The 13,487-nt window shown below is 29.2% G+C and overlaps 1 protein-coding gene across 11 annotated transcripts in view; it reads right to left on the bottom strand.

The window, feature by feature from the left end:
* The window catches only part of LOC107454790 (uncharacterized), a 130,767-nt gene that overhangs the window by 62,991 nt on the left and 54,289 nt on the right, over positions 1 to 13,487 (bottom strand). For 8 of the 11 annotated variants that reach the window (XM_087159916.1, XM_087159922.1, XM_016072086.5 and 5 more), the window contains exons 15-18: positions 7,799 to 8,728; positions 3,904 to 4,012; positions 3,786 to 3,817; positions 1,021 to 1,054 (exon numbers count right to left, since the gene is read on the bottom strand). In XM_087159916.1, the coding sequence (XP_087016042.1) occupies positions 1,021 to 1,054; positions 3,786 to 3,817; positions 3,904 to 4,012; positions 7,799 to 8,728 (1,105 nt within the window). Of the gene's footprint in view, positions 1 to 1,020; positions 1,055 to 3,785; positions 3,818 to 3,903; positions 4,013 to 7,798; positions 8,729 to 12,668; positions 13,480 to 13,487 lie in introns of those variants that run through there. The other 3 variants (XM_016072092.4, XM_071184334.2, XM_087159917.1) reach the window with 3 other exon arrangements.

Raw genomic sequence — 13,487 nt, 5'->3', positions numbered from 1 at the left:
ACACACAAGAGTTATTGCATAAACTCATTCATATGTATATAAAAACGTAAAATAGGTTTTTTTAGTAAGGCCATTTGATATTCATGTGTAAAAATTATTTTTATCAAGAACTGTTGCAAGTTACACAATTATTACTCTTTGTTAAAACTGTACTTACTATGATCTTTTTTCTATATCTCTTTAAAATATTTCCAACACTTAACAGTTATTTTCTCTCACGTCAGAACAAAAAACATTTTAAGAATTCTATTCTTAACTAAAAGAAAATCAAATTGTCGAAGAAATAAAGATTATGTCTTGCAATTATTTCTTGAGAACAAGCTTCCAAATGGCAAAATCAATAAATCTCTAATATACATTTAAACAATTCCCCACACTTAGTGTTTGCATTCTTGGAACTTTAATAAACTGTTAAAAGAGAGATTCTCTAACGGGCCTGGGACCTTTTTGCATGATGAAAAGGCTTTAGGTTAGTAACTTAGAGCTTCTTCACATATATATAAAGCTAAGTAATTGTTTTCAAAACTAAAGAAACAGGCTAAACTATTGTTTTCTAAACTTTTTTGAATAAAAACTCCCATTTTTTATTTATTTTGACATTTTTAAAACAAACATTTGCACTAAAAATATAAATTCAATTAAATTAGTTACTTTGAAAAAATAAATGAATCATCTCTACAAAAAAATAAATAAATAAAAATAAATAAATCTAACATGAAGCAATGAACAAGACTACATAATATTTAATATATTTAAAAAAATACAAATGTTTCATATGAAATTTAAAACACAAAATATTATTCTCAAAAAAATAAATGTTAGGCAACCTCTTTTCAGTTTTCTTAAGAGGCTTTTGGATAAAAACCCAAGATCATCATATATTAAAAAAATTACAAATAAATTTTAATTTAAAGTTTTAAAATATATGCTAGCAAAACAAATCTCAAACTCAACTTTTGATCTACAATACATATCAAACTTTTACAAATCTAACAATACATATCCATATACATAACATACCTGAAGGAGACGGCGAAGATGCAGACAACAGTACCTGAAACATAAAAAAAAAATAATAAATATAGTGCGGCTTACAGGAGAATTCCTCAAGACATCAGTCTCGCTTCGTGGCGGAGGAAAAGTCACTTAGAATAGGGGTGAATCGTTTTGTCTTAATTTTGGCATAGGTCAGCGTGAGTAAACCAATCGACACCTTCATTCCTCCACTGCACATCCCCATTAGAAATATGCTCTTGCTAGTTACCATAGCAGCAGACAGTCCCAGACTTTTAGTCTGGTGTAGTTACCTTCAAAGCCGCACCAGACATAATATTGTAATAGAAAATTCTTTTTAAAAACTAGATATATCTTATCATAGAATTTTAGCAATGACTTGAAGAAATTAAAGGGCAATTCGAGAAAAATAATACAAAAAAAAGTAGTGGGATAACACTAAAAAAGATGTTTCAAAAGCAGGTCTGAATTTATAAACACCAACGCAAAAATATAATTTGCAAGGTGAGTAGCCAAATCTTTCAACAAACAATAAGCATCCTTTAAGTACTTTTTAAGCACTTAAAAAATATTCTAAGTACTATATACATTAACAAAATGCAAAATAAATGCTTATATTATAGATTATATTAATTTTTATAAAATGATCAAGAGATTTTTCGGTTCGATATCAGAGGGTGGAAAATGAAGCCTGAAATTAAAAATATCTTGCAAAATGCAACAGGGTGCAATAATATTATCGAACCCAGCTCAGTCGACGCACATGCGGACTCAGAAGTATTTCATCAGACATGTAAAATGATTTTCGCTTTCATACTCTATGAACCGACAGTAAGTTGAAATCGATTGTGGTTGAATGAATTATGGGCACTTTGAATAGAATAATGTGAAAAGCACGTTTTCGTATGATACATATCAAAAATTGACATGGTAAAGAGAAAAATCCCATTTTCGAAAAGAGAAAATTAAGTACTTTTTAAAAACACCCAATGAAAAAAAGCACTATTAAGGGCTTTTAATAAACAAAAATCGAAATAGGCACTTTTGGGCACTTTTTAAAAACGCTATGCACCGTGATTTATGATCATGACACTGATAACACAAATACTTTAAAAAAAATGGTTGATTTTGAAATATAGAACTTTCACACTAATAAAGTAAAAGTGAAGTTATTTTTCACTTAGGTTTAAGATCATAAAAAACATGGACACAACACTTATTATTAAAATTCTCTTTTTAATTTACTATTGTGAAAAGTTTAAACTGCTGAAATTAAAGCCATAAACAGATCATTATAATAATTATACATATATATTAAATTACCAAAAAGAAAGTTTGAGTGAGGTACATAAATCCACAGATTTTAAACTCATGTGTAAATACAAAGAGGTTTTTAATCTCAAAATGTTCTCAACAGCAGAAATTGATTAATTAGATTTTTTTTAAAAATAATTTTAAAAAAAACAATTTAACATCAAAAATATTATTAAAAAAAAAAAACATTTTATTCTAATTTCATGCAAACAAACATTAATAAAAAAAATGACTGAATGAGTTTTTGGCTCCCTGTTTTTGAGCTCTTATTCTCACGAACGTAAGTCCAACGCCTTGCCAACCAGGTTATCCTGGAGAAAAATATTTAAAATAATATTTACTTAAGGAATTATTTTATAAACTAGGAGGCTTCCCCCCCCCCCTGCTCGCTGGCGCTCGCCAACCTCCGGAACTGCTTCGCAATCCAATGCTCGCTTTGCTCGCGCATTGGATACGTTCTTAACGTCTAGTTTTTGTACACTTTTTTTAATACTGAAGTTCCGAAAACTCTTCACTGTAAAAAATTCTAAACCTGTACATTTCAATATTATCTGGGCATTTAGAGATACAACACTTATAGAATTGAAGGATTTGTTATGTCAAGCACTCAGGAATCATAATTTTGATCTAGTTGCGCTTCTATATCATTTTGATTTATGTTGCTAAGTTAACTTTCAAAAAATTCTATGGCTGGCAACAGCATTTTTATTTTTTAAGTTGTTCATTTTTATTTCTTTTAGAATTCGTTATTTTTTTAGCGAAATGTTTTTTAACCTAACAGAATTCTTTGCCGACTGTTCTCTGTATATATGAAGAAAATAAAGTAAATATTTAAGTGTTGTGAAAAGAATCTTATTTAGTTGTACAAAGTATTTCTTTTAAAATGAAAACTGTTGCCACCGGCGGAAAAGAAATACAGCCAAACTTTGGGAGCCACCGTAAGAGAACTATATATATATTAGATTATATCTCTATGGCTAAGAATTCGACTTCTGCCACACCCGTTTTATAGGGTGAACCCATTACAAATCCGTTGTTGAATGAATGGATTTACAAATCCATTAATTCAACAACAGATCGTAATTTTGACCTGAACCAAAGTACGATCAATCTCCAATTCAGTACTTCCAGAGGTATAATTCGATATAGGAACATGGAGGACTTTATAACCCGACAAAATTAATGTGCACTAGTCACCATTTACTATATGGGGAGTTTTTTACATTCTTTTTTTTTTTTTTTTGAAGTTCTATTCTCACAAACGTGAGTTCAGCACCTTGCCAACCAGGCTATCCCGGAGTAAATATTAAGTAAAATATTTAAGGAATTATTTTATAAATTATATAGCCCGTGGCTCAGTTTTTTAATTCAGAAAAAGTTGAGCTAAAAGGAAAAAAAGTATAAAATCACAGAGCTTTGATTTATTTAAAATAGAGGACAGGAAATGTAATACTTACACTATCTGATAATATTGACTCTGTCTCTCCTGCTATAAAATTAAAATTAATTAATGTACAATTGCTACAAAATAACTTCACTTATTAGATATGAAATAATTATAAATATAAAGCTCACCCTTATCTTTTGGCAAAAGAGGTAAAATTACTTCACCCTTAGGGGTCATCCTATCAGCAGATTCATCTGCTTTTTCTAACCTCATCGGAATCGCTGTTTCGTTAGATGTCTATAAAGTAAAATATTCAAAAGATTAAAAGTTAATCTGCACTTTAAACGTTGAAAATTAAGTTTTGCAAAAGTTTAAAAACATCTAGCGTACCAAAACTATAATACAATACTTTTACCAAAAATATACTACATTATCATATTAAAAGAACATTATATTAACAGAGATTCAAGGAGATACAATATTAGATTGTTATTTTGGAAAACAATGCTCATAACTATTTTGTAAAAACTTAAATGCGCTACAGAACAGTCTGATGCCCTTTTTATGATAGTTAAAGAGGTTTTTTTCTCATTAAACAAAATGCAACATATTCTGACTAATATTGCAAAATAACTTTTTCTTTCATTACGACTCAGTAAACCAAAACCATTTACATATCATGTTACATATCATGGGGAAAAAAATTCACTTTTTATTTAGGATTGTTAAATTTATAAAAAAGCGTAATTTCTGAATAAGGAACTTAAATGTGCAATGATGAATTCTAAATAATATGAGGAGTAGACCATAAATGCTAAAAGGAGTGTAAAGTATGCTTTTTAAGCAATGAAATCAGATAAAAAAAATTATTCACATTTTTTCTGAATGAAGAAACCTCTTTTTTTTACATATACATATATATTCTCTAATTTTTTTATCCCATAACATAAGCTGCAATTTAGAACAAGGTCAGGCAAAAATTCCAAAGTTTTAACCTCATATTATTTGTATTTCTACTTCTTTTTTGTAGGATATACTGAAATTACAAATACAACTAAATATAATGACTAAACAATAAAATAAAAAAATTAATAAATAAAATAAAATAAAAAAACAATCTACAAAATGCTAAGCCTTGCTTTTCACAATTCAAAATTGAACTGATAATTTTTATAAAAATAGATTATTAACATAATTCTTAAAGCTACAACATAGAAATATAAACAATTTTAAAACATACATTAAAATCAGATATGAATAATAAAGAAATTAACAAATTCATTCAGTTACTATTATAATTTTTAGAATTCCATTTAGCAAAATTTTTAAATTTTTGACAGTTACTTTATCAAATTTTGTGATGAAAATATGAATAAAATTCTTGCTTTAACACTTGAATAGAAACATCGACGGTTGATTCAGCAGACCATGATGATTATTGTCATGTTTTAGTGGTCTCAAGCAGGACTGGCAAGTATTTTGAAACGACTGTTTTAACCAGTTCCCCCCACAGTTTTTACTGTCTTGTCAAAAACCCAGTTCTTTGGTGACATTGTAACTTAAATTTAAAAGCATTACATTTAACCAAAAAAGTTATAAAAGAAATTCGACGAAAAATGACTTAATATTATTGATAAAAATATAATGTACTTCTATAGCCAGGTAAAAAAGAATACAAAAACATAGACCATTGCATGCTTCGACACAATGACCTTGATTATTAAAAATGCCATTTTGAATACAATTGTGGTTTTAATTAAACAAAATAGTATAGGTTTTTCAATTAGTATACCTTTAGTTACAAATTTTGGAATAATATCAAAAGATTAAGTACTGATAATCAAGTGTATTATTAAAAATATAGATGCTAAATGGATATCATTATTAAAATAAATTCTCTAAGGGGCACAAATTTGTTAAGTATATTTGTCATATTTTACAAAGAGCAAAATGTTAGTTTCAAGGCTGCTTCTAAAATCTTTTAATCATTTATGATTGAGTCGTTTTGGCTCAGGGGATAGAGCGCTCGCCTCCCAATGAGGTGAAGCAGGTTCAAATCCCGGCAATGGCTGGTTGGTTTGAATTCTACACCCTGCTTGCATAAACCACAGTGCTAACGTAAAATAACCTCAGTGGTAGACGGATCATGGGATTGAGTCCCCTTGCCATCAGGCATGTGAAGCTAACCGCTGTCAGGATTTCCTCTCCATGTAACGCAAATGCGGGTTAGTTTCATCAAAAAGTCCTCCACAAAGGTAAATTTATCTCAGTACTTGATCCAGAAGTTCCCTTGGCTTCTAGATTGGGTTCAAAATTACAAGGATATGGAGTAGTCATAAACTGAAAATTCGGTCGGTTGTTCAATAATGCTTATAAAATCATTTATGACTGATAATACATTAAAACAATATGTAGGGCCCTAAAGCAAAATTTTTCCGGGCTTTCTGCGACATGCCTCTCTAATACTTATATTTTTCCGTAAGATATTTTCAGAAATAACAAATATACATATCACTAATTTAAAGTAACAGAAGTGTCAACTTCAAAATTAAATTAATTAATAACTTTTCGGCTAAATTAAAACAAGATAACTTTATTTGAATATGTAGAATTTTTTAAATTCTAATATAATTGCCGATATTCTCGCATTTTGTAGGGGGAAAACACACTAATTATTTCCTTTTTCGTAAATCATCATCGTGTTGGAAAAAAAATATTTTTAAAAAAAATTTTAAATCCGTAGCTGTAACTATTGAAAAAAAAAAAGATTGACGGCGAAATCATGCGAGTCGGAGTATTCGAAAAGGGGTTACTAAATGTGTGTTTTCATTTCGAGTTTCAGTTGCTGTAATAAACAATATTGCATTAAAAATAAAGGATTATAAAAATTATGTGGAAATCAATAGCAATAACTCCATAAAAAAAATAAAAAAATTTCAGCAGAAAAGAAAACCAAAATTTTTTACTTCCCAAAGAAAATCTTTCTGCAAGAGAACTCGGTAACATTCTGCGACAATGTCGCCATGATTCTGCCACGGGGATGTAGAGTTCACACCAGCAATGAAAATTTAGTGATCCAATAGGAATTTAGGTATTCATTTAGTGGTTCAAAAACTTAATATGGCAAACAAACATGGGAAAAAACTCAAACTTTACAATTCATGTTACATCAAAAATTACAGAATTCATATACAACAAAAATTATTAATTGCTAAATATAACACCCTAAAACTAATTAGGTTTATTACTCCATAACGATTAAAGATTAGTATTTATTAAAATTCAGTGGAAAAAAAAGCTAAAATATTATTAGTAAATAGATTCAACAAAGAGATAAAGAATAAATAAATGAGGAAAACAGAGAAAGGAAGAGGTGACATAATATTATATAAAAAATATTAACTTTTATATTAAGTCAATTCTAAAAGAGTAAAAAGTATTATTTAATTGTTGAACAATTATTGAATGCAAAGGGTAGCACAACATTTAAATTTGAAATTTCAACAAAACTTTTTGCACCAGACATCTGTTATTTCATTTGAATACTCGCATTTGTACTTCATAACACTAGTAGCACACTAAAACTAGTACAAATTTTTTTTTAAATTGAATAGAATAAGACAAAGAAAAACTATCTTTCATAACTATTTTGTAAATTTCAAGCATATTTCAAAGACATCAAATTTGTTGCAAATGTGTATGATCTTAGCGACATTTGTCGCCATAATAGTGTGAACCCTAACAATATTTTTAAAATATTTAAGAATATTATATTTAAATTGTTATCTGCAAAGAAAATTGCGTAAAGTTGTTAACTGCAACATAACATAAAGAATAAAGTACGGTTTTGAGGGATGCCATGTTAAAAAAAAAATTTTGACATCAAAGCCAAGCATGGTTTTAAGACCAACCAGCCACCTATGAATCTGACAACTTATAAATAACATTATCTTGAATCCCACCCAGCTTTAGATCAATGGACACCAGTTTGCATGGAAAGAAAAGGCAGTTTATGTGACCACAATGCTAAAATCATTACATAGGTCAAGAAATTTGATAACATAAAAAAAAATACAAACTTACATTTGTCTGCAAAAATGATGGTAAAGATGGCACATCATTGTCATTGAAATTCATTAAAACGTCACCTCCCAGTAGAGATGAACTTTCAACAACCGGTTGATTGTTTGCTACTGTAGCAAATCCAGATGCAGGGACTCCTACAGGTATTTTAGCTGTTTCGTTCACAGTGACGACTTTCTGCTGGCCTACAGTAGCTGAAATAAGCTGTAAAGTTTGGTTGCCTATTTTTATAATCTGAGGCATTACGCCAGTTGGTGGATTAACAATTTGAATGTTTCCAGTAGAATTTTCAGTTCTAAGTCGCAGAATCTGTGGTGCACCTGTAAATTTAGATGTTGTAGCAGTTTGCGCTGCTGATTGTGGTGGTACAATCTTAATGAACCGAGGTCCTGAATTTGAAGTAGATTGTGACAAACTACCCTTTTCAATCTCTGGAATTTTAAGTGCGTAGGTTTTGTTGGAAGGAGCAGGTGAATTTGGAAATGGATTAAATTTTATTAAATGCTGGTTCAACGAACTTGCAGGTATAGTGACGGGCCCCCCAGATTGGAAATTTAAAGGCTTTGGTAAAATGGTTTTCGGGGGGCCTAACTTTTCGGGACTTATAATAGTTATTGTCTGGTTTGATGAAGGTTCTTGTGCCTGAGAAGTGTTGAGAACTGAAGAAATAGTCACATTTTCAACCTCTTTGGTAAATGCATTCCAGTCTGTGTCGTTTGCAGATAACTGTGCAGCACTTAAAGTTTCTTCTTCACAATCTAAGAAAAGTTCCCCTTTCGCAAGTAAATTGGAAGGTGTAACTTCCCCAACAGCCTTATTTGGTAAAATAGTAGCTTGAGATGGTGTGAAAGGTATCGTTGGTACAAAACCTTGAATAATTTTTGCTCCACCGATTGTGTTAGACACTGATGGCTGAGGTAGAACAGGATTCTAGAAGAAATTAATAAGGCAAAAATTAAAATTAAATACTAGAAAGATAAGTGGGCTTTTCTGGCCCTACTCGTTTTTTCTTGCTCTGTAATTCAAAAAATTACCTGTTGAAAATGTTGAGCATTTCTGATTTTTCAGAATTTGATTCAAATTAAAGATTTATTTAATCGATAATACATAACCTTATATACGGAACCTTATACCTAGAATGACAGGAGATGCAAAAGTGGTCCTTAAAATGTTTTAGCAGATACCCCATAACCCCAGGTAGATTTGAGTATAAGGAACCTTACCCTTTATTAGAATTAAGATATCCCAGTTTCATTAAAAAACATGAGTATTTCAAGATATCTTCAATTATTATTTATAAAGAAAAGGAAACTCGAAAAAAGGAACCTGAGAAACTAGTCTACAAATATAACAGACTTTTTTACAGGAAACAGATTTTTTTATATACAGATTTTTTTTATGTTTAACAACCAAATCACTTAATACATTTACAATACTAAATATTATTTAGAATAGTTAATATTTCCACCTAATACATTTAAAAATATTATTTAATTAAAACTATTCATCGGTTTGGTACCCTAATATGGTAAAGACAGGGAAGCAATTTGTGAGATATTCAAAGCAGAATAAAAAATTAAAAAAACTTCTGTTCAGGTAGAGCAAGTCTTTCTTCATTATTGATTACTAACAACATATTTAATAAGTTTCAAAAATCTAAATTGGTATATAATTTAAAAATGTTTTATACTAAAAAAATACTTGCTGCTTATAGCTAATGAAAACTTATAATTTAAAATTTCTACCCCACTCATATTACATTTTCATCTCTCTTTTTAATTTATTTTTTGGTTAGTCAGCTTTGAAATACAATAATTTGCATTCATTCCCCTTTCATTATTTCCTTGGATTAAACCTTCATTATCAATGTAATCAGACATGCATAATGTTAAGATAAGAATATATTTATAATTTAAGTAAGAGTTAGAAACCAAAAAAGAAATTCTAAAGATATGTATGTTAGCAGAAACAACATTTCATCAGGGGACAGACTGTCTGCAAACACTACAGAAAGGCTCCCATGTGCCCCCTGATAAAGTGCTGTTTTTGCTACGTATCTTAAGAATTTCGTTTTTGCTTTCCAACTTTTTATTTAAATTGTTCACATAAGACAAATTTAGTTTTAGTGCTTTTCCATTTTGACTTATTTTTATTTTTAAGTTTTTTTCCTACTTAATTTCATACTTAATTGAATATATATTATAAATAATAATTTTTATAAAAGTATTCCCGACTTAATGATTTACTTAAAAAAAAAAATTGTTTAAACCAATGATTTAAAAAAAAAAAAAATTATTAATATGTCAAATAATAATCTTAATCATGTCAAAGCTTTAAAAAAAATGTCATATAAGTTTAAATGAATGAAAAATTAAAAAGAAAACTTTATATTCAAGGAAACGGAAACACAGATTAAACATCAAAACGAAATACCAAATCAGAAAATATCAATATACTATAGACAGAGCCGGATTATACCTTTCGTAGGCCCTAGGCACAGAGCCGGATTATACCTTACGTGGGCCCTAGGCATAGCCGTTTTTGGGCCCTCCCCTCCTTCCCCCACTCCTCCCCTGTTTTCAAAATATATGCTAAAATTTTTTTGCATATTTTTTTTTTTACATTTTTATTAATATGGATTTTAATTTACAAATTTGTTTATTGAAGTTTATCTGCAATACCGACATACTGCCGATATTGCAGTTGATATTGATAATACCATTATGATTAGTTCAATCGATAACAATGTTAAAGATAAACTTGTGCATACTTTTTCTAACGTTCACATTGCATTAAGAATATATTTGTCGATTCTTGGATCAAATGCAGGAGAAAGATCTTTCTCCAGATTAAAATTGATAAAAAATTATTTGCGCTCAACAATGATCGTTTGGCATCGCTCGCTCTTATGTCTATAAAATATGACATTTTGCGTAGTTTTGGAATTCGACAGCATAGTACAAGATTTTTTTGAATCCAAAAATCGCGAAAAAGTAATATATTAGATCATAAGATTCTGCAAAATAATTTATTACCGAAAAATATTATATTTTTATTTGCATCTTCATAATTTTGTGCAAAATACACTTGTTGTTTTTAAAGCTAAATTATTTTTGTCAACAAATTTTTTTCTCCCAAGTTTTTCGTAGGCCCTAGGCACGTGCCTAGTGTGCCTATAGGTTAATCCGGCCCTGACTATAGAATGAGGATTTGTCTGAGTTGGATTTTAGCAGTTTCGGGCCAAAAGATCATCAATAATTTAAAGTCTTGTCTGATATTGTATGATAAAAAAACAACTAAAATACTGAATAATTAACTTGCATTGTTATTATTATTTTGTTATTACAAAATGGTAATTGAAGAAAAATAATCAGTTATTTTATTCAAAGTCAACAGCCTCCCTAATTTCTAAAGAAAAAGATCTCTTCATTTGATAAAGAATTTGTCAATTCAATATCAAATGAAGAATAAAACATTGTAGAAATAAAAAATTTTGAAAAGTATAACTTGCAGCCACCTCTGCGCAAACCACTATTAATATTTAATTATTTTATTAATACATTTTAATTATTGAATAAGCGTCATCAATTGCTTTATACTCAACTCATGCATTTGTAAAGAAAAATACTTAATTTGTCAATTCCATAGCAAATTAAGAATAAAACATCACAGAAAGAAACCAACTTGAAAGGTGTAATTAAGTACCTGGCCGGGAAAACCACCGCATAATTTTTTCAAATATAAATTTTGGCATAAAATTCTTTGGGTGGTAATAGTGATAGAGCTACCTAACTTCCTAAAATAAATTACCACCAATTTCAAAAGGAAAAAAATTACATAATATGTATTTTTAAAAACCATTTTGTAATGTTCAGGATACATCATCAGTTTTAATAATAAAACAGACTGTAATTAATATTCCATATCTTGATCTGTGGCAGAATAGTAGCCAAGTCTTGAAAACTACAGTGCAGCAAAAAAAATAATAAATAAATAAAAATTCAAAGGATATAACTCATAACTGCTCCCAACAAACATCTGTATATTTATTTACTTTTTTAAAAAATTTACAAGCTCAAGATTTATTTGCACTCTACGGGTGTAGTTAGCCCGAAAGTTCACAATTCAAAAATACCCCTGAAATTTGTCCCTTGCAAACCCTGAGTCTTCTGTACACTAAATGTAAACATAACATTTTAAATGAAAAGGTTTTTAGAATTGAAAAATAACATTTAAATTTACAATTGTTTACTGTTCCTTTTACTGGTGCATTTTTCTATATCTGTTCTCTGTTTACATACTCAACTCTAACATAATACAGTTATATCTTTTTATCCTAAAATTGGCAGGAGTATCATAATTATTTCATGTTAAATAGATTTCACCTTATCCGATACATCATGAAAATTATTACGTACTATTAATACATATTACGTACTACTTTTAATAAAGCAGGAACATATATATAGCATTCATTAAAATGAATAATTAGCACTAAATTCACATGTTTATTAGCTTTATCGTGTCTAGTTTCCTTTCATGTTAAGTGATTATTAGCTTGAAAATTTCATGAAAAACATTTAAAACACAATAATAATAATTGATAGCTGACTCTCGGGAACAAACATGAGTTTCATGTAAAGCGATATTTTACATTAAGCGGTTTCGTGTTAATGAGGTACAACTGTAATTCAAATATAAAATCGAAAGTGGCATGGAATTAAACATACATATGTGGCTTGATATTGTATATATAAAAACAAAATATTCGTTTTTAAAAAAGAATTTATAAGATATGAAAGTATCATTAATAATATGGATATGAAAAACTGTAACCATCTTGTAGTATCAAAGTTATTTTAAACTGTACCTGTAGAAAGATGGGTTGAACTGCATTATTGTTAACAGATGTAGGAACAAACTTAGAACCATTCTGATTAATAATTATTGTGAGAGGAAGTGGCTGCTGTGAAGTGGTAGCAGGTGGATTGGCCTGGTTCAGAAAATATTTATATCGGAAGTGAAGACCACATACGCGCGTAGAATCGTTGTCACGTACACTGTCAGGTATATTCAGAACTTTACACCACAAACCTCTTTCATATAAATCTTTCGGTAAAGGATACAGATCGACTGCCGCAGTAGGATCTTTATAGTTTCTACAAACACTTATACAACAGTACAGACTATTATTACCTGGACCTGGTCGAATAGACTGCATAGTTTACCAGGTTATTTACCTCCGTCGAACAGTTCATACATCACATCGAACTGTCAATTTCATTTTTCTACTTATCTATGCTATAGTTATGCTTTTAGACGATAAAAAGAGATAAAAATAAGAAGTACTTATTGTCGTATTAAGTAAAATGTTTTCAGTGTTTTATATGAGCAAAAAAAAAAAACCTACATAATATCCGCAATCAAATAGAGAATTTACAACAAATAGAGGCAATGTTGAATATGAAAAACTACTTCACACTCAAAATTTATTAAAGATATCATCATAATGTTATGATGCTCGTAAATTTTAGCACATTTTAACACAAAAACACTGTGTACTCTCCGCCAAAAGCAAAGTTGATGTAGAAAAAGATGTCATGTTTTCATTTTTTTTATTATGGTTCTGCAAGCTACATTTTAGCCTTAAAATAATAATGCCATTTATATTTATTTATTTCACGAATGG

This window comes from Parasteatoda tepidariorum, chromosome 3 (assembly GCF_982258835.1).
Source record: "Parasteatoda tepidariorum strain Cologne lab strain chromosome 3, Ptep-v5.0, whole genome shotgun sequence".
Classification (NCBI taxonomy): Eukaryota; Metazoa; Arthropoda; class Arachnida; order Araneae; family Theridiidae; genus Parasteatoda; species Parasteatoda tepidariorum.
The sequence above is the reverse complement of the archived record's forward strand: the minus strand, read 5'-3'. Positions and strand labels throughout refer to the sequence as shown.